The sequence below is a fragment of the Heloderma suspectum genome, chromosome 15 (genome assembly GCF_057233095.1).
Source record: "Heloderma suspectum isolate Gila_16-S chromosome 15, 16-S_ref, whole genome shotgun sequence".
Classification (NCBI taxonomy): domain Eukaryota; kingdom Metazoa; phylum Chordata; class Lepidosauria; order Squamata; family Helodermatidae; genus Heloderma; species Heloderma suspectum.
In genome coordinates, this window is record NC_139472.1 from 7,490,546 (window position 1) to 7,511,503 (window position 20,958).

At 47.8% G+C, this 20,958-nt stretch overlaps 1 protein-coding gene across 4 annotated transcripts in view; it reads left to right on the forward strand.

The window, feature by feature from the left end:
* The window catches only part of PIK3CD (phosphatidylinositol-4,5-bisphosphate 3-kinase catalytic subunit delta), a 44,405-nt gene that overhangs the window by 9,127 nt on the left and 14,320 nt on the right, over nt 1-20,958 (forward strand). For all 4 annotated transcript variants that reach the window (XM_084821776.1, XM_084821773.1, XM_084821775.1 and 1 more), the window contains 10 exons: nt 1,144-1,372; nt 2,819-3,051; nt 4,598-4,777; nt 5,964-6,113; nt 7,181-7,270; nt 8,893-9,114; nt 11,756-11,852; nt 14,673-14,803; nt 17,492-17,551; nt 18,789-18,956. In XM_084821776.1, coding sequence (XP_084677902.1) covers nt 1,144-1,372; nt 2,819-3,051; nt 4,598-4,777; nt 5,964-6,113; nt 7,181-7,270; nt 8,893-9,114; nt 11,756-11,852; nt 14,673-14,803; nt 17,492-17,551; nt 18,789-18,956 — 1,560 coding nt within the window. The remainder of the gene's footprint in view (nt 1-1,143; nt 1,373-2,818; nt 3,052-4,597; nt 4,778-5,963; nt 6,114-7,180; nt 7,271-8,892; nt 9,115-11,755; nt 11,853-14,672; nt 14,804-17,491; nt 17,552-18,788; nt 18,957-20,958) is intronic.

Consider the following 20,958-nt stretch of genomic DNA (forward strand, 5'->3'; position numbering starts at 1 on the left):
TACTGACCTATGTAGGCCAGTCACAGCTTCCAGTGTGGTTGATTGTCATACTCAAACGACACACACGTGCGCACACAGACACATGCCTTGGTGGAGTGGTCACCTTCGAGGTGCGGCTGTTCATCATGACAATCCCCATAGCCACTCCCCCAAGGAGAGCCCAAAAATGCAGGCAGCGGTGTCAGTCCACATCAACAAACCAGTTCTAGCAGTTTTCCTCTCCACCAGGAGCAGGACATCTGTAAAACTGATGGATCTTGCTTGCAGAAGCGTAAAAGCTTTCTGGTTAGAAGTGTAGAAGCGTTGAGCTGTAGAAGCTGGTGGGCCCAACTGTTCTGAGATCATGTTCTGTTCTGCGATCACTGTTCTGTGCTATGAGGGTCTGTAGTTCAGCATCAGAGCACATGCTTTGCATATAGAAGGTCCCAGGTTTAATCCCTGTCAGTTTCCTATGTTCCTATTTCAAGCAACCCTTTGTTCAGAATGCTGAGGACTGGAAACATAATCTATTTGAGGGAGTGGGAAAGGACCGTAGCTCAGTGGTAGAACACCTGTTTTGCATATAGAAAATCCCAGGTTCAATCCCCAGCAGTTTCCTATGTTCGTATTTCAAGCAACCCTTTATTTAGAATCATGAGAACTGGAAACTTTATTTATTGGGAGGTGAGCATGCGGAAGGACCAAAGCTCAGTAGCAGAGCACCTGTTTTGTGTGCAGAAGATCCCAAGTTTAATCCCTGGCAGCTTCCTGTATTCCTGTTTCAAACACCCTTTTGTTTGAAATCATGAGGACTGGAAACTTATTTTTGTTTGGTGTGGGGGAAGGACCATAGCTCATTGATAGAGCACCTGCTTTGCATACAGAAGATCCCAGGTTCAATCCCTGACGCCTTCCTACTTTCGGATTTCAAGCAGCCTTTAGTTTGAAATCATGAGGACGGGAAACTTACTTTTGTTTGGTGAGGAGGAAGGACCGTAAGAGCCCCTGCTTTGCACACAGAAGGGCCCAGGTTCAGGTAGCAAGTGATGGGGAAGATTCATCTCTTCCTGCAATCGCTGCTAGTCAGAACAGAAGGTTCCAGATGACAAAGACAAACCGCCTGACCTGGTTCACAAGGTGGCCTCCCTTCTCCCGATGTTTCAGGTGGTCTGGCACCATGCCCAGTACGAGCCCCTCTTCCAAATGCTCAGTGACCCGGAGTCCTACGTCTTCACTTGCATCAACCAGGCGGCCGAACAGCAAGAGCTGGAGGATGAGCAGCGCCGCCTCTGCGATATCCAGCCCTTCCTGCCGGTCCTGCGGCTCGTGGCCCGTGAAGGCGACCGGGCGAAGAAGCTGATCAACTCCCAGATCAGCCTCCTTATCGGCAAAGGTGAGGCTGCGTCATGGCGAGAGCTGGAGCGAGGGGCCAAATCCGCCCTCCCCGAGACGGCCGCCCCTTCCCCATGACCTCTGATCGTGTGGTTGCTCCCGGCTCTTGGGCAGTCCCCCTGCCCCTTCTGAAAGGTGGAAATGCCTCTCCTAAGGGCTTAGTTACTGGCCATAAGAACGCCAATCTGAAATACGTGGGTCTTTTGGGTCCTGCCCCTTTGATCTTCGGCCCTGCCCACCACTGGAATGCGGCCCCCGAGAGCTGCTCTGAAACGGTTCCACACCTCTGGGCAAGAGGCAAAACGGTGTTTGATTAAAACGAAGGGAGCAGGCCAGCTACCCGTGTTTCTGTATTGGGTACATGAGGAAGCGCAAACACAGAGCATGTGCTCATCTGGACCGTGGTTCCGGGTCAGTTGCGCCACGGATGCGCACGTTGCACAGCGGTTGCTGGCTGCAAAGCTTTACCGGGCGACTGCTGTTTGTCGACCTAGGCCGAACCTACCTCGCAGGGCTGTTCTGAGCATAAAAGTAGGGAAGCAGGCACCGTCGTGCTTGTTTTGGAGAAAAGGTGGAAGGACGGTGTAGTGATAAAACAATAATGAGAATTTATGCTAGGGGTGGGGGAGACTCGCACTCGCACCCCGTGCTTTTTTCAAGGGTTTTAATGCAGCATGTGTCGGCAGAGCGCTGTGCGCCCAATGCAAGCAAGCATTTTAGTGTGAGGATTTCATTACGCTTGCATTAAGGGGCAGTTGTTCATCCGAAATTTAGGGGAGGGGAAGTCAATCAACATGGCAAAAATCCCCTCTTAACTGCATAAGGAATATTTTGAGTTCAGATCAGTTGGCATTAACCACTCAGGTTTTCGTTCTTTAATTGTAGCTTAGGGGGGTTTCAGTTGAAAGAAAAAAGTGCCCGAGAAAGGCATTGGGGGGTCTTTGAGACCCCATAGAATTTAGGCTTTGGGTTATTCCAAATCTGAGATAACATCCTGGTATATTTAAAGCTCTGCATTCTGAACAATCATCCTTAGTGTGATTTCGTACTTCTGAAGTCTTTATCAAATATTAGATGTTAAATAAACCTATATATATGTATGTGAGTGTGTGTTTTGAGATGTCTTTGACACAGTGTGTCTTATGAGCATAGGATGGTGAAAGAGAGATCTTTGTCAGGTTTAACAATTACCTCTATTGACACCTAGAATTCCCATTCAAATCCCCTCGGGTTTATGACTCTTGGGCAGGCATGCCCCATGCATATTCAAGCTTTTCCTCAGCACCTACATGAGGACTAGGAACTTAACATTGTAAATTAGTAAAAAGATGCCCTTCTTCTTTTTTTGAGTGGTGTTGCTACCCAATTCTGCATCCTGGATGGGCATTTCACCCCAGCACAAAGCATACGGTACAATTTTAGACATGTGTGGCTCTCTCCTGTTCAGGTTTGCACGAGTTTGACTCCCTGAACGACCCGGAAGTGAACGACTTCCGTGCCAAGATGCACCAGTTCTGCGAGGAGAGAGCAAACAGGCGATGGCAGCTGAGCTGGAAGGCCTGGATGGAGTATAGCTTCCCGGTGCAACTCGAACCCTTGGCTGATGGCCTGGGAAGAAGCAGCCCCCTTCAAGTGCCCAACAAGAGCATTTTCGTCAACGTCAAATTCGAATCCGGAGGGGTAAATCCCAGAGTCTTTTGTATCCCAGCAACTTAAAATAACAGTATTCACTTAATTTATATATATAGTTATACAACCTCTCAGGTCCATCTGGGGCCACAATCTGGCCACGCCCCATTCCCCGACCTCCGATGAGTTGTTGATTTCCGGGCTTTTGCTGTTTTTTCCCCATTCGACAAAGCTGAAATGCCTGTCCTAAGGCTTAATTCGTGGCAGTAAGAGCTCTAAGCTAAAATAGGCTGCTATTTTGGGCTCCACCCCTTTTGCCTATGGCCATGCCCCCCCGGAACACCCCCCCTCCAGCTTCTGCAAAATGGAATTCAGGCCTTGTGCTGAAAGAAGTTCTTCACCCCGTTATAGCGCTGTCAGTGTGCATAGTTGCGCCTTACTGAATACAAGAGGATAGGTCACTGCCCCGAGGGTCTTACAATCTACAGTTTTGTTTTTATTCCTTTACTTAAAATACGAAGTGTACAAAACATTGCCTGGTGTGGAGAAAGCGGACAGGGATGCATTTTTCTCCCTCTCTCATAATACTAGAACTCAGTGGGGTCATCCCATGAAGCTGAATGTTGGGGGATTCAGGACAGACAAAAGGAAGGGCTTCTTCACACCACGCAGAGTTAAACTGTGGAATTCGCTACCCCAGGACATCGTGATGGCCACCAGTTTGGATGGCTTTAAAAGGGGGTTGGACAAATTCACAGAGGAGAAGGCTGTCGATGGCTACTAGGCCTGATGGCTCTGTGCCACCTCCAGTATCAGAGGCAGTATGCCTGTGTGCACCAGTTGCTGGGGAACATGGGCGGGAGGGTGCTGTTGCGCTCATGCCCTGCTCGTGGGTTCCTAGTCGACAGCTGGTTGGCCACTGTGTGAACAGAATGCTGGGCTAGATAAGCGTTCAGTCTGACCCAGCACAGCTCGTATGTTCTTAGCTTCCCGTGACATGCAAACCCAGACTGAATCAAGCAAATCCCATCTTGTTTGTGTGAACGTAGCTCCGTTTGCACATCACAGGAAATGATATTCAAGTGCCGAGTCCTGTTTGGCTGGCTCACTTGCTCACAGGGAGCAGCAAAGCTGGGTGCTCGTGTCCTGGCTTTCTGGCTTTGTGCAGGCTTCCCCAGCCTTGTGCCTTCAAGATGTTTTGGACTGCAATTCCCATCAGCCCCAGACAGTGTGGCCAGTGGTCAGGCATGCTGGGCATCGTGGTTCAAAACGTCTGGAATGTGCGAAGGCAGGCTGAAGTGTGATGTCTGAACAAGGTCAATGAAATAATGATAATGGGGAAAGAGGAAGGGAACGGAAGGGGAAAGAAGAGAAGAAAGGAATGGGGAAAGAAGGAAAGCAGTGGAAGGAAGAAGAGAAAGGAAAGGGGAAAAGAGAATGGAAATGGGAAAAGAGAAAGGAAAGGGGGAAAAGAAGAAAGGAAAGGGGAAAGAGAAAAGAAAGACAGGGAGAAAGGAAAGATTCCCTCCTGAGTCATGCTTTGCCAAACAAAATGGGCCCCAAATGAAATACTGTGTTCTTCCCCTTGGGCCTGCAGGAAAGTTTCACCTTCCAGATCTCTCCCAAGGATTTCCCTGCCACACTCATGAGCTACGCCATCAAGAAACAAGCCACCATTTTCCGCCACCAGCGAGTGAACAGCCCGGAGGATTACACGCTGCAGATTAACGGGAAATATGAATACCTCTATGGGAATCATCCCCTGTACCAGTTCCAGGTGCGCACGCCCCTCTCTGGGTTCTCTTGGTGCTGGGGCACTGTGGGCGGGCTGCTGGCTCTCCGGAGGGGCCGCCCTCGCCGTGCTGCAAGGCCCAGGCCTGCCACTTGAACAGAGAGCTGTTTTCTACTTGTGGCATCCACAGAGCTCTTTGTCTGTCTAGCTCAGTGCTGTCTACCAGCAGCTCTGGAGCAGAGAAAGGTATCCCACCGTTACCTGTTACCTGTCCCTTTAACTGGCGATGGCAGAGATCGAACCTGGGACCCCCCCCTCCCGTGTGCAGAGGGGGGTCTCTTCCCCTGAGCTCCGTGCATTATCTGTTGGGAGAAAGCATTCCAGGGTGGTAAAGGGTGGGGGGGAATCACTCTGCACATGTTCAGAACCAGTTCTGTCTATTGCTGTTTTGTGGATCCGCTCGCGTTCGGCGCAGGTTCATGGGCTGTTGCTTTGTTCACATGGAGCGTTGCTCCCTGGGTGAGAGAGGAGTAGCACAGGATCAGGACCTGAAATCGGGGGTGTGTGTGTGGATGACCCCTCCCCCCAGCCTTCTGCAGGCCACATTGGCCCTCTGGTTGGAAGTTCCCCATCCCTGGAGTTGAAGCTGCTCTTTCTAGAAGTCATCTGGGAGTCTGTATGGTCACAGATGCACTGTTCATCTGGACGTTCACGTCACTGCGTTATTTTTTAACAGCAAGGCCGACCTCTATTTATTTATCTTTGGCACCATTCCTCCGCTGTTTTCTGCTTCCTTCCCAGCAGCTTACTACAGTCAATACAACTGCATATGTAAGTGGACTTCTAGTCCTTATGATCTCAAGGAGAACCACTCGGCTCATGCCACCCAGCAACCAGAGTGTTAAGGTGTAGCTGGCGTCGGGAAGGAAACAGCAGAGGGACTTCCTGTGTTCTGGAAGCCATGCCCAAACCCCCTTCTGTTTTCTCAGTCGTTTCTTGGAAACAACCCACATGTTTTTTTCTCATGGGGGCTAGGAACTTGATCTAAAAAAAGAAACACCCAGGTTCTCAGAATTCTGATGCACTCGCTAGAACTCTTCTTTGAGATCATAATCTGAACTCCCTGCCCTGACTTCACCACCTTTCCCAATGGCCTTGCCTTTTCCCTTAAACTCATTTCGCTTTGGAAATTTTGTTACATCCATTAATTCTGTTTGGTCCATTCCCACAGTACATCCGGGACTGCCTACACCGTGGCCTCCTGCCCCACCTCACCATGGTGCACTCCTCCTCCATCCTGGCTTTGTGGGAAGAACAGACCAATGGGATTGCTCCCCCACCTAAAGGGGGCACCAAACCTCCTCCAGTCCCCAAGAAAAAGGTAAGGCAGGTTCCCACTGCTGCCCTACATCATCTCATCCCAAATAAACAAGGAAGGGCACATCCAGACGCTGTGTTTTTCCCCATCTCTGAAACTGAACATGTGAAGCTTCTAGTCCACATGATGTTTGGGCTTGTCCCTGCCCCTTTTCTGGAAATGATATTGTACTTGCACAGTTTCTAAGTTGCTAGCATGCCAGTATGGTTGGGAAGACTATAGTTTTGAATGGCAGCTAAGAAATCTATGTAATAATGATCATAATTAACATAACAATGCAGGTAGCATTGCGTATTCTGGATTGTCGCTGTTGGCACCAGCTCGTCTCCCCTTTGAAACTAGAAAAGTCCAATGCAGCCTGGGGGCTGGGATGGAGAATGATGGAACTTAAAACGTGGCTAGCAGGGGGTGGGGACCTGAGTTCAAATCCCGGCCTAGCCATCAATCTCAGTGGCTGAATTTGGTCAAGTCCCTTTCTCTCTCTCTCAATGTAACCTGCCCCCCAGGGTTGATGTTGGGATAACTTGTTGTAATTTGACTGAAGGGTGGGGTAGCAAACATAATAAACGCGTTTGCGTGGATGTAATGACGTGATTTAAATAAAATCCCTGTACTTGGCGTACATCTCTGTCATGTGCGTTGAGCTTCTTTCAGCCCAGGGGCCAAATCCCATTTCAGAGAAGCTCTCAGGGGCCGCATTCCAGTGGTGGGCGGAGCCAAATGCAAAAGGGGAGGGGCCAAATGCAAAAGAGGTGGGGCCAAAAAACAAACACACCACCGTATTTTAGCTTAAAGTTCTTGCTGCCCAGTAACTACGCCATTTCAACGTTGTAGAATTGGGGGGGGGGACTGCGCAAAATCTGGGAACCACTAGACGATTGGTGGTCGGGTGGGAGAGGGGGTGGGACCAGAGAAAGGGGCGTGCCCATCTGGGGAACTGTGGCGGGCCGGATTTGGCCCGCGGTCCTGGGGTTCCATGTCAGCCTTTAGCTTGGGAGATAAATGAGCCGCTTTTGTGCACAACTGCTAATCTTGAGCTGTGGCCTTTCCTTTCCCCGCCCTCGCGTTAGCCGACCTCCGTATCTCTGTGGTCGCTTGAGCAGCCGTACTACATCGACTTGGTGCAAGCCAGCAAGGTGAACGCGGATGAACGGATGAAGGTACTGCGTTGTTTGGCCGCCTCTCCCTTTGCTTTCGCTGTCTCGGCTAGACGCTCTGCGGCTTCTTTCCTTTTCCTGCGTCGGGGTTGTTTACTGCTTGCATTTAAATAACGTGGAGATCAAAGCCAGAAGTCAAGTGACGGTTCCTTCCCCTACCAGCCCACACGAAACCTTTTCATTCAGCCCTGGGCTGGACGCAGGAAACGTCTCGCCACAGGAAGAGGCGGGCGTGATGTTGATCGGCAGTATGCAGAAAACAAGTTCTTAGAAACTTCAGGCCCCATGTGTCTGGCCACATTTTTTGAATGCTTTCCTGCATTCATTTTTTCTTTTCAAACCCCAAACTTTGCACCTTCCTGCCGCCTTGGGTTCCTTAAGGAGGAAAAAAGGTGGGCTATAAATGTAATAAATAAAATAAAATAAATAAATGTAGAAAACTGGCACTGAAACGAGCAGATGGCACTAGAACTTTGCTCCGTCAAGGGCTCCTTTTCTGCCTGAGAGCTGGTGTGGTGTAGTGGTTTGAGTGTTGGACCAGGGAGACCCGGGTTCTAGTCCCACTTGGCCATGAAAGGTCACTGGGTGACTTTGGGTCAGGCACTGACTCTCAGCCTCACCTACCTCACACAGCTGTTGTGAGGGTAAATGGAGTAAAATGCACCATCTTGAGCTCCTTGGAGGAAAAGGCACAGAAACGTAACAAATAAATAAATAAAGTCCAGTTAAAGTTCAAATAAATAAAATTAAGTTCAGGCTTTCAGTCTGATGTGGTACAGTCCTCTCTGCCATCTCAGGGTTCTGTCCTCTTCTCCTGCTACAGGTGTAGAGCAGGCCTATGTATAAAGGATGTAAGAAGGGCAGTGCTAGATCAGGGCAAGGGTGGATCTTAACCCAGTCTCCTGTTTTTGGCAGTGGCTAGCTAGATGCCTCTGAGAAGTCCATAAGCAAGGCATGTGTGTATGAACTTTTTATCATTTTACCTTTTCTGTTCACTGCTCTGGAATCTGTTTTAGATGTGGAGTGGTATACAAATGTTGAAAATAAATAAATGAAGCCATTATGCTCAGGCCCTCTTTTGTCTAGCCCCCTGCCCCCAAATGGTAAAACATCAAATGCTATTTGTTTCCTTTGCTGGATTTACATGCATCATAAGTAGCGATACCGGAGAAATCTGCAGTGGAATTTTATGAATCTGGCCTGCGAGTTCTGCAGTGGGCTGGCTTTTCCCGAGCCACATGGATTCCGTGGACCTCTGGTCCAGTTTTTTGACTTTCTGGAATTTTATGCAAATTTAGTTGTAGAAAAATATGTAAAATTAAAAGACGCTGGCTGAAGATGTGCATTTTCCCCATAGGCTAAAGGATGAAAATGCACATTTTGGGGGGATTTGTGCATTTTCACAGGTGTGAATTTGAGCAAATTTGGGGAATTGGGGGAAAAAAATCTGATTCTGTCAACGAGCGGACGATGGAAGGAAAGGCAGCTGACAATCTGTGAAACCCAGATGGAATTTCATAAAATGCGTACACCCCCAATGAAAAGCCTCCATCTCTCTTTCAAAATGCATGAGGCTGTGAGGCTGCAGGACTTGCCTACCATTGACCTGTCTCCCTTTTTTTCAGCTGGTGGTCCAGGCGGGCCTGTACCACGGCCATGAGATGCTCTGCAAAATGGTGTCCAGCTCGGAAGTGGGCGTTTGCTCGGAACCTGTGTGGGGCCAGAGGCTGGAATTTGAGATCAGTGTCTGCGACCTTCCTCGCATGGCCCGTCTCTGCTTAGCCCTCTACTCTGTGGTTGAGAAAGCCAAGAAGGCCCGGTCCACCAAGAAGAAGTCCAAGAAAGCTGTAAGTCTCCTGCACTGACATAAGCAGTGGAATGGGGTGGTGCAGTCCTGTGGGAATAGAACGGGATATACCACCAGACTGCAGAGTGGTGGTTGGAGAGTACCATTTTGGAAAGTTTGCCCCCATTAAAAAACCAAAACCAAACCTCACTGCAAGCAGAAATCTAAAATAGCAGGGAGAGGACTAAACTGTAACTTATTTCTTTGATGTGCTAGCTTTATTCTTTATTATTATTAAATTCCGTCTTATCAGAACTTGTTTCTTTTTAAAAATGTTTTAATTGTTTTAACATGGTGTTTTATTCTTTTATCTTTGCTGTTCGCAGCTCTGAAATTTTTTGATGTGGAGCGGTATATAAATATTATAAATAAATAAATCTTGCAGGATTTAAAAACAAACAACAACATGGAGGAACCTTCAAATATTGTAGTCTTTGACAGCACCCAAGGCAAAGAGACCTGTGGCATCTGGAGGGCTGATGACTGGCCGAAACCAAAGCCTACTATTTCACATGCGTGGCTTAAACTCCCATAAAACATACCCTTTGTATCTGACGGACGATCGTCAGAAGTTCCAGCTAGAGTTAATTAGTCTTCCAGGTGTCACAGGTCTCTTTGTCACCTCGACAAAACTGCAGAAACCTAGCAAAATGTTTGATGTTTGAACTGGCTGCAGTAATCTTGCCTGGAAAATTCTCCCCGTCCCAGAAGCTCAGGGAGGGGCCGCCAAAGCATACGCTACCAAGAAAAAAGAAACGGAGCGAAGCATTGCGCTTACAGGAGCTGGGCAGACTGATAGCCTTTTGGCGGCGTTTTCTGTCCCCTGCCTGCTGTGTCATGCAGCAGTAATTCTCTCCGCTTCCTGTGAAGATGCTGAGTCATCTGCTTCTTGGACCTTCTCCACCAAATACCTCATAGTTTTGTGCTCGCTCGGCAGCCAAGTCCCTTGACCTGTTTTTTTGGTGTAGGTCATTTCTGATAACTTTCCAAAGAGGCTGAAACGTTGGAAGAGAGGTGGAACGATCCAATAATTTTATTATTATTTTCTTTGACGTATGTCGGAAACAAACATTGCAAAAGAAAAAATGTTTGTAGTCGGGTTGATCTCTCGGCCCTGTTTACACTGCAAACTGTTTTATACCAGTTTAACCAGTTTAACGGTCACCTCCGAGGGGTAGCCTAGCGGCTAAGGGACTGAGCTATAAATTGGGAAGAATATTCCTGCAGTCTGTAGCGCACCAGAAACAAAGCGACATTAAAAAAAGAACCAGAGGGTAGCTGTGATAGTCGTCTGCAGCAAAAACGACCACGAATCATGTGGCACTTTAAAGGCTTACTCATTTATTCCGGCAGAAGCTTTTGTGGATGCGAATTTTTTTGTTAAAAAAAGAAGTAATGAAAAACTCAAGACCGATTAACATTCTGAAAGGTTCAGGGTTAAAGGAATAAGCAGCACAGGCTGCAGTCATGTGCACGCTCATCCCATCTTCTGTGTCTGGGTGCTGTGACTTGCAGTCGACGTCTTACTTGTTCAACGGACAGATACTACATCGGGTACAATGGAATGTTGGGAAAGCGGATGACTAAGGCTGCAGTGCTTTCTGCATTGGGATTCAGTGTAAGCAAGTGTAAAGTGATGCACGTTGAGGCGGAAAATCCCAACTTCAAGCATAATTGATGGGATCTGAGCCAGCAGTGACTGACCAAAAAAGAGATCTTGGGGTTGTGGTGGGCAGCTCGATGAAGATGTCCAGCCAGAGTGTGGCCGCTGTAAAGAAGGCAACCTCCATGTTAGGCATACTTAGGAAGGGAATTGAGAATAAAACTGCCAATATCATACCGCCCTTATATAAACCTATGGTGTGACCACACTTCGAATACTGTGTACAGTTCTGGTCACCGCACATAAAAAAGGATATTGTAGAGCTGGAATTGTTTAGCTTGGAGAAAAGGAGAGTGAGGGGAGACATGACAGAGGTGTATAAAATGAAGCCTGGTGTGGAGAAAGTGGATAGGGAGACATTTCCTCCCTCTCTCGTAATACTAGAACCTGGGGGCGGGGGGGTCAGGGCATCCCATGAAGCTGCTTGGTGGGAGTTCCAGGACAGATTAAAGGAAGTTCTTCTCCACACAGCGCATAGTCAAACTATGGAATGGCTCTAAAAGAGCCATGGCTCTAAAAGAGCCATGATGGCTCTAAAAGAGGACTGGAAAAATTGATGGAGGATAAAGCTATCAATATGCAATGAATATGGACTTGAGCACGCTCCAGGAGAGAGCGCAGGACAGGAAGGCCTGGTGTGCTACGGTCCATGGGGTCACGAAGAGTCGGACACGACTGAACAACAACAAAGCTATCAATGGCTGCTAGACCTGATGGCTATGTGCTGCCTCCAGTATCAGAGGCCGTACGCCTATGTACACCACTTGCTGCAGAACATGGGCGGGAGGATGCTGTTGCACTCCTGTCCTGCCTGTGGGTTTCCCGTGGGCAGGTGGCTGGCCACCGTGTGAACAGAATGCTGGGCGAGATGGACCCTTGGCCTGATCCTGCAAGGCTCTTCTAGTGTTCTTATGATCGGCTGTAAAGGATGTCATGTCTGTTACATGGATCTCATCTTTATTGCCTCCCTGTATGACAGGACTGCCCAATTGCCTGGGTGAACATCATGCTGTTTGACTACCGAGACCAGCTGAAAAATGGGGAATGTTGCCTTCCGATGTGGTCGTCGTTTCCAGGTGGGGTAAAAATTCCCTCTTGCCTTTTGCCACCGGGGAAATTATTTATTTATTTATTTCATTTCTATACCGCCCAATAGCTGAAGCTCTCTGGGCGGTTCACAAAAATTAAAACCAAACAGCACACAATAAAACAATTTAAAATATATAGAACGTTAAAACCACAATATAACAATACAACCACAATAAAACCTAGCAGCAGTGCAGGAGTTTAAAATATAGATTTAAAACAGCAAAGCTAAAAGTTTAGAAAGCTAAAATGCTAAAATGCCTGGGAAAATAAAAAGGTCTTACCTGGTGCCGAAAGGAATACAATGTAGGTGCCAGGCGAACCTCACTAGGGAGCTCATTCCACAGCTGGGGTGCCACAGCAGAAAAAGCCCTCCTCCGAGTAGCCACCTGCCTCACTTCCTTTGGCAGGGGCTCACGGAGAAGGGCCACTGAGGATGATCTTCAGGTCCGGGCAGGCACATATGGGAGGAGGCGATCCTTCAGATAACCTGGCCCCAAGCCGTTAAGGGCTTTAAATGTTAATACCAGCACTTTGAATCGGGCCCGGAAATGGACTGGCAGCCAGTGCAGCTGAAAAAGTACTGGTGTAATATGAGCTCGCAGGCCAGTCCCTGTTAACAATCTTGCTGCCCTATTTTGGACCAGCTGAAGTTTCCGGACCGTTTTCAAAGGCAGCCCCACGTATAACGCATTGCAGTAATCCAGACGAGAAGTTATCAGAGCATGGATAACTGTAGCTAGGCTATCTCTGTCCAGATAAGGGCATAGTTGGTATACCAGCCTAAGCTGATAAAAAGTGCTCCATGCCACTGAGTTCACCTGTGCCTCAAATGACAGTTCTGGGTCCAAGAGCACCGCCAAACTACAAACGTGATCCTTTAGGGGGAGTGCAACCCCTCCAGAACAGGTTGAATATCACCTAGCCGGGCAGACGAACCACCCACTAACAGTACCTCCGTCTTGTCTGGATTGAGTTTCAGTTTATTGGCCCTCATCCAGTCCATTACCGTGCCCAGGCACTGATTCAGAACAGCCACTGCCTCACTTGGGTTTGATGAGAAAGAGCGGTAGAGCTGGGTGTCATCCGCATATTGTTGGCACCTCAGCCCACACCTCCAGATAACCTCTCCCAGCAGTTTCATGTAGATGTTAAACAGCATAGGGGATAAAATAGAGCCCTGTGGGGCCCCATGGCACAACTGCCATGGCACAGAGCAATAATCCCCCAGCACCACCTTCTGGAGTCGGCCATCCAAGTAGGAGCGGAACCACTGCAGTGCAGTGCCTCCAACTCCCAACCCAGACAACCTATCCAGAAGGATACCATTGTTGATGGTATCGAAAGCCACTGAGAGGTCCAGGAGAATCAACAGGGTCGCACTCCCCCTGTCCCTCTCCCGGCAGAGGTCATCCCACAGGGCGACCAAGGCAGTTTCCGTTCCAAAACCAGGCCTGAAGCCCGATTGAAATGGATCTAGATAACCCGTTTCATTCAAGAGTGCCTGGAGCTGTCCTACAACCACCCGCTCAAGCACCTTGCCCAGGAAGGGGATGTTGGCCACTGGCCTATAATTGTTAACATCCTCTGGGTCCAGGTTAGGCTTTTTCAGGGGTGGTCTAATTACCCCCTCTTTTAAAGCAGCAGGCACCACTCCCTCTCTCAAGGAGGAATTTACAACCTCCTGGACCCAGCCGGACATCCCCTCCTTGTTTGATTTAATAAGCCATGAAGGGCAAAGGTCAAGCACACAAGTGGTCGATCGGACTTGGCCAAGCACCTTGTCCACATCCTCAGGCCTCAATAACTGAAACTCATCCAATAAAACTGGACCAGACGGTGCTCTGAACGCCTCTACCAATGGAATTGCATTAATCATGGTGTCCAATTCATGACGAATCTGAGCGACTTTATCTTCAAAGTGCCTTGCAAACTTATCACAGCATGCCACCGAGGGTTCCACCGTCTCTCTCCCTGGCCCAGAATGTAACAGGCCGCGAACCACTCGGAAAATCTCCGCTGGATGACACTGAGAAAGGAGGGGGCACCAAATTTCCTGGGAGTTCCCAACGAAAATCCTGCTTCTGTTTGAGTTTTGTTTTTAAGAAAGAACGCATTTATCACGGGGTGGGGAGAATCGCTTTCAGCCCAAGAGCCAAAATTGCTTTTGACCGAATTTTAATCCAGAAGCCGCTGAAAGTGCAGCCATGGTTTCACTGGAAAGGCGATGAAAAACGTTTTCAGGTTGTAGGAAATTCAGAGATTCTACAGCAGGGATAGAGAACCTCTGGGCTGAGGGGCAAATCTGGCCCATGGAAGTTGCCCCTCTGGCCCGTGGAGACTCCTCGAGTTCCTCGAGAAAGCAGGGCTCCCTTCTTGGAGGAACGTGTGGTGTGATCAATGATCTGTGAGATAACAGCAGCAATTTCCTATGGGCTGCTGTCCCTCCCAGTTGTCATGCCAAGAAAACCTAGGATAAATTCCTGGAGAAGGCTAGCAATGGATACTAGTCCTGATGGCTATATGTTTTCAGTACCAGAGGCAGTATACTGGGGAACAGGAGAAGGGGGTGCTGTTGCACTCCTGTCCTGCTTGTGAGTTTCCCATGGGCAGCTGGTTGGCCACTGTGTGAACAGAATGCTGGGCTAGATGGACCCTTGGTCTGATCCCGCAGGGCTCTTCTGATGTTCTTAGGATGAATAGATACTTGATGTCTTTCTCTCTCTTGTTGTATGTATATATTCTATAACAATGCAGTTGTGTCCACTAGATGGTGCCAGCCTCATGCCTCTCCCCACTTTGCTTTCCAGATGAGAAAGGAGAGCTATTGAACCCGATGGGTACAGTCCAGACCAACCCCAATATGGAAAGTGCTGCAGCCTTAGTCATCCGCTTCCCGGACATTTCGTCACACCCGGTGTACTATCCGTCCTTTGAACAGGTAAGGAGCACTTTCTGGGCTGCAGGAGAAAGTGGAGGGGTCGTAGCTCAGCGGGAGAGTCCCTGCTTTGCATGCATAAAGTCCCAGGTTCAATCCCCGGTGTCTCCAGGTTGGAGTAGCAAAACTCTTGCCTGAAATTCTGGACAGCCGCTGCTGCCAGTCAGTGTTGACAATACTGCGCTAGATGGACCAAGATTCTGACTCCCATGCTTTGCACGTGGAAAGTCCCAGGTTCGATCCCCAGGTAGGACTAGGAAAACTCTTGCCTGAAATCCCAGAGAGCCGCTGCTGCCAGTCAGTGTTGACAATACTGGGCAAGATAGGTAAAGGTTCTTACTCAGTATAAGGCAATTTCTGATGTTCCCCTAGGGGATTTGAGACCCCCGAATAAAATTCTGTGTTTCCTTCACAAACACACACACACACCTCAGTGTTTTGTGGGAGTGTGTTTGAAACAGCTGATTGTGTGAGCGAGAAATGCATGTATGTATTTCTTTAAAGCATTCACACCCCACCCTTCAGCCAAAAAGCCTCTCTGAGCAGCTTACGCAGATAAGAAATAAGTCAGTCCTGTCCCACAGGCATACAGTCTAAAAGATGTGACACAAAAGGAAAGGGGATTGGGAGGGAGGAGGAAAAAAAGCAAATTCAGGCACTTAATTTTTAGTTGCACCCTAAACACAGTTGTAGGGCTGAAATGTGTGTTTCGTGATTCTGGTCAGAGTTAGGAATTTGTTTATTAATTATTGCGTTTCTATACTGCCCGATCGCCGAAGCTATTTGGGCGCTTCGCAAAACGAAACTTCGTAAAACCGTAAAATACGATCACATATTAAAACATAATATAAAAACAATGGCTTGTCTCCAATGTTAGTCCTACTGAGAGTAGACCCATTGAAATGAATGGGACGTAAGTCAGATTAACATTGGATGCAACTCCTTAAGTTTAAAACAGAATAAAACTAAAGTAAACAAGCTGGCTTGTTTAACACTGTGGTCAAATGCTTGACTGGTTTGGGAGCGGGGCGGGGGGGCATTGAAGTGCAACACGGTAATCACTTGCTTCACCTTCCTAACCCGGCTGGAACCCATGTTGGTTTTACGAAATGTAATTCAAAATCTAATTCACAAAGAAAGTGCTTTCCTTTCACAATGCGGTTTTTGCAGGCACTTCTTAAACACTGGAATGCTTCTATCTTTTCTATTTAAAATATTTCAAGGCCACCTTTCAGAGCAGGAGCCTGCCCCGGTCAGCTCACAACGATACAATCCCATATAATAAAAACCAATACAGCAATAAAATAGCAGAAATAGCAGCAAGAACCACCAGCAATAAAACAACTGACTTGGACATTTTTCCCCCCTTAGAACTGCAGCCTGGTTTCTTTCTGGCCATAAAATTTAAGGCGCGAGATGAGGCAAAAATGGAAAAACATAGGTTTCAAAAGAATTTCTCTAGACTCGGATTCCATTTTCTTCAGCTGGCACCATTCCAGAGCACTCGAATTATCAACTTGGGAACATGTATTAGGTCACTTACAAAGGCCTTTTTTGTTTTGCTTTGTTATTTGTGTAATGTATGTATTGTTCTTTATATTGTTATATCTTTTTTGTGTTCCCAGAACTGCTTTGATATTGCTTGTTGTTAAAAAAAAGGGTAGTACTTTGTTTCTGGAACAAAACAAAATAAAAACCCAGTTTAAAAACAAAACAAAACCATAAATAACACTCTCCCAAGAACGTATAAACGTAGGGAACGAAAGGTCCCAGGTTCAATCTCCAGCATCTCTTGGTGGGGCAGGAAAAACGTCTGCCTAAACTCCTGGAGAACTGTCACTGCCAGCCAGTGTTGACAGCACTGGGCTAGATGGACCAAGGATTTGACTGTCTAGAAGGCAGCTTCCGATGTTCCTATGTCTATTTCTAGATTGTAAGTTCCTTCAGGCAGAGACCTGTTGCCTTATGCCTTGTAAAGCAACGTGTACATCAGGGGTGTTGAACCCTAGGCCTACGGGCCAAAACTGCCCCTCCAGGGTTCTCCAGATGGCCACGCCCCTTCGCCTGGCCACGCCCTCTCTCCTCTGACCACCAATTGTTTGGTGGTTTCTCGGCTTTTGTACAGTTTCTCCCCCATTCTAAAAGGTTGAAATGCCTCTCCAAGGGCTCACTTACTGTCAGGAAGAGATTGATCTATCTATCTATCTATCTATCTATCTATCTATCTATCTATCTATCTATCTATCACATTTATATCCCGCCTTTTTTTTCCACCATAAGGAACCCTAGGCAGTGTACATAGGCCTCCTCCTCCTCCAGTTTATCCTCACAACAACAACCCTGTGAGGTGGGTTGGGCTGAGAGTCTGTGACTGGCCCAAAGTCACCCAGTGAGCATCCATGGCTGAGTGGGGACGAGAACCTGGGTCTCCCGCCTCCCAGTCCAACACTCTCGCCACTACACCACCCTGGCTCGCAGCTACAACAGGCGTATCTTTTTGATGTATTGACCCCGCCCCTTTTGCCTTTTGCCCCGCCCACCACTGAAATGCGGTCCCCGAAAGCATCTCCAAAATGGGACTTGGCCCTGGAATTCAGCCTGCATATATGGATGGCACTGTACATGTTCTAGAAAAAGGTAACAATGTTCAAACGCCTTCTTACGTGTCCCGCTGTTCTTTTTGCATTTCAGATCCTGGAGCAGGGAAGGAATGGGCTGTGTCCCGGCTACATGGTAGAGAATCCAGAGGAGGTGAGTGTGGAGGAGACCATGCAACTCTTTGGGGGTCACTTGTATCCTTTCTACCTATGGGTTGGATCCCAAATTTTCCAAAGCCGGAAGGCACCCTTCAGCCTGTAGAAGGCTCTGCTCATGGAAGGTGCTTCCGTCTGATCTTAGGGGATCCCCCCGTCTCCACGATAGCCTAACCCCATTCAGCAGTGCCCCCCACCCTTCTGTGTAGCATTTTTGGGGAGGGTGTGAGGGGGCAGAGAAGTCCACTTCTGCCAACCCAGGCCTGACTATGGATCCAACTCAATATCCATAGCCCTGTGCAGGCTTTCAGAGCCGGTGTGGTGCAATGGCGAGAGTGCTGGACTGGGAGCCGGGAGACCCAGTTCAAGTCTCCACTTGGCCATGAAGCTCATTGGCTGACTTTGGAGTCAGTCACTGACTCTCAGCCTGCCCTACCTCACAGGGCTGTTGTGAAGATTAAAAAAAAAAAGGAGATGAGGATCACGTAAGCCACCTTGGGTTCCTTGCAAGAGGAAAAAAGGCAGGATATAAATGTAATAATAACTTTTTAAAAAGTAACTGTGTTTGGTTGGGAACATGGGGGTTACACATGACCACCCTGCCCCCAATATCCCCCTGTGTGCCATTCATTTCTGCCTCCTCCTTTCTGTGCTGAGCGGGAAGGTGTGAAATGGAGGCTTCCGGTCTGCTTCTGGCTTCGCCTCCCTTGCCTTTTTTTCCAAAACTATACAACTGGCGATCCGGGTAAGGGACTTTTCCCCAGCCCCCTAATTGTTTTGGTTGCCCCTTTTCCTGTGTCTTTTTCACTTCTACCGCACCCTTTTTAATGTGGAGGCAGCCCGAAAAATGGTTGTGCCTGAGGTAAAAATGGCCTCAAAGGTTGCCTCCATCCACTGAAGTCAAGATGCATGGTATCCAAAACCAGCCACGTTATTTTGTCTCACAAGAGGCAGAAAAACCCTCAGTCACCTTCCCCTGTCCCTGACAGGAAAAATACCATCGTAATAATAAAATAAATAATAATTTGCTGTCCTTCCATGATACCCAGACTTTGCCTCCCAAGGCCACCGCCTCACTCTGCCTTATGGCAGGGACGGCCCTGGCAGAAACCATAGATAGAACATTGCTAGACTACCCCTCCTGACCACATTCTCTGAACAGGCACCCGGCTTGTGTGATCCATTTCCTTCTCTTGGTGTGTTTTCCCCCTGTTGTGTACAAAACCGCGGTGTAGAAGCAACAGCTGAGGGAGATCTTGGAACGCAGGTCTCACACGGAGCTGTACGAACACGAGAAGGACCTTGTGTGGAAGATGAGGTATCAGATCCGGGACCAGTACCCAGGAGCTTTGGCCAAGCTGCTGCTGGTGACCAAGTGGAACAAACATGAAGACGTCGCTCAGGTGAGGGAGTCTTTCTTGGCTGAGATCCAGGCAGCAAACTGGTTGGCATTGCCTTCAGGCCAGTGCATCATAAGGTCTAGAAACTTGACTTGAAACCAAAACATTCTGCATTCTGCAGACGTGTGGGATTGCGGAATATACACTGGCATGCTTGCTATATGCAGGAAGACTGTATATGTATTGTGGTGCAATAGAGCTAATGCTTCTTTTAAACGGATGTTTTAGCCATGTCCAGTAGTTGCTTCTTTTGGGGAGGAGCTTCTTACACAGATAAATTTTGTCCTGGGACAGTCTTTAATATTAATGGATGGACACGCTCTTTTAAATTACTTGCCTGCTTCATGGGAATTAACACACGGTCAGCGTAAATGGATTCTCTGCACCTTTTTGACAGCTAAAAGACTGGTGCTACGACTCTGGAAGGATGAGCGCTCACCTCCTGTAATGCAGTGGATCGAGGACCTTAGAGCACTTTCAATATTTGAACAGGTGGCACGCAGACACCACCTTCAAATGGATACTTATTTGGATATTTGGCCTACTTCTGTTGAAACCCATGTATTATTGCTAGAAAGTTGTATGCGTTTCATATGTATTTATTGCTATGGATATATACAAATCCATGTACGTATATTAAAAAAAAGGGGGGATAAATTTTTTTTAAAGTTTTGCAGGTGCCCATGGGCGCCACATTGGGGACCCCTTCACAGGTGCCATTGGAAGGTCTTCCAGGCCTGAAATGGTTTGGGCCCAAGGTTCCTGAAGGACCGTCTCCTACCAGCCTGCCCGCACTGTGAGGTCATCAGCAAAGGCCCTTTCCACTTGCCCACCACCAAGGGCAGTTAGTTCGGCTAGTACAAGGCAGAGGGCCTTCTTAGTGGTGGCTTCCATCATAACTGGCTTCCATCGAGAGTTCATCAGACCCCTTCTTTGCAGGTTTTCAGGAAAGCTCTGAAGGCCCTCTGGTTTTCGCTGGCCTTCGTATATAATGTGTGGGCTTTTATTGGTGCAATCTGTTTTAAAGCATTTATACTGAATATATATATTCTTTTTTCTGTTGTATTGATTTGGCATCATTTTGCATGGTTTTTCTCTTGCACACTGTCTTGGGAGGGTCATAAAGGCAGCCAAAAAAATTCCTGGGAATAAAATAAATATACAAAATAAATCGATGCTGTTAGCCGAGGTAGCTAAATAGATCCTCCACCTTCAGACACAGTATACCTTTCAAGTTCAGTTGCTGGGGCGGCTGGGGCATTACTGCTGCCTACTTTTCCTGGGGCTTCCCAGAGGTATCTGGTTGTTCACTGTGAAAAACAGGATGCTAGACAAGATGACGTTTTGGTCCAGTCCAGCATGGCAGTTATTTATTTATTACATTTCTAATCTGCCCAATAACTGATGTTCTTTGGGCAGATTACAACCGGTAAATGACAAAAAGGCCATAGATAAAACAGTTAAAATATAAAATACGATATCAACATTTAAAAGAATAAAATACAGTACAACATAAAACAACACAATCAGCACAGGGATCGATAAAAACAGTCCTAAACAATCTAGAATGAGCTCTCTAAAATGCCTGGGAGAAAAGAAAGGTCTTTGCCTGGTGCTGAAAAGATAACAACATCGGCGCCAGGCAAAGCCCTTTGGGGAGTTTATTCTATACATGGGGTGCCACCACGGAGAAGGCTCTGTCTCTTGTAGCCATCTGCCTAGCTTCCTTTGGCGGGGGCACCCAGAGGAGAGCCTGTGAAGATTTATTTATTATTATATTTATATCCCGCCTTTTTTCCTCTTGCAAGGAACCCAAGGCGGCCTGTGTAATCCTCCTACTCTTCATTTTATCCTCACAACAACCCTGTGGGGTAGGTTAGGCTGAGAGTCCATGACTGGCCCCAAATCATGACCAAGTAGGGATTAGAACCCGGATCTCCCAAGTCCCAGCCCAGCATTTGAACCACAACACCGCACTGGTTCTCAGGGTCCAAGCAGTACATGT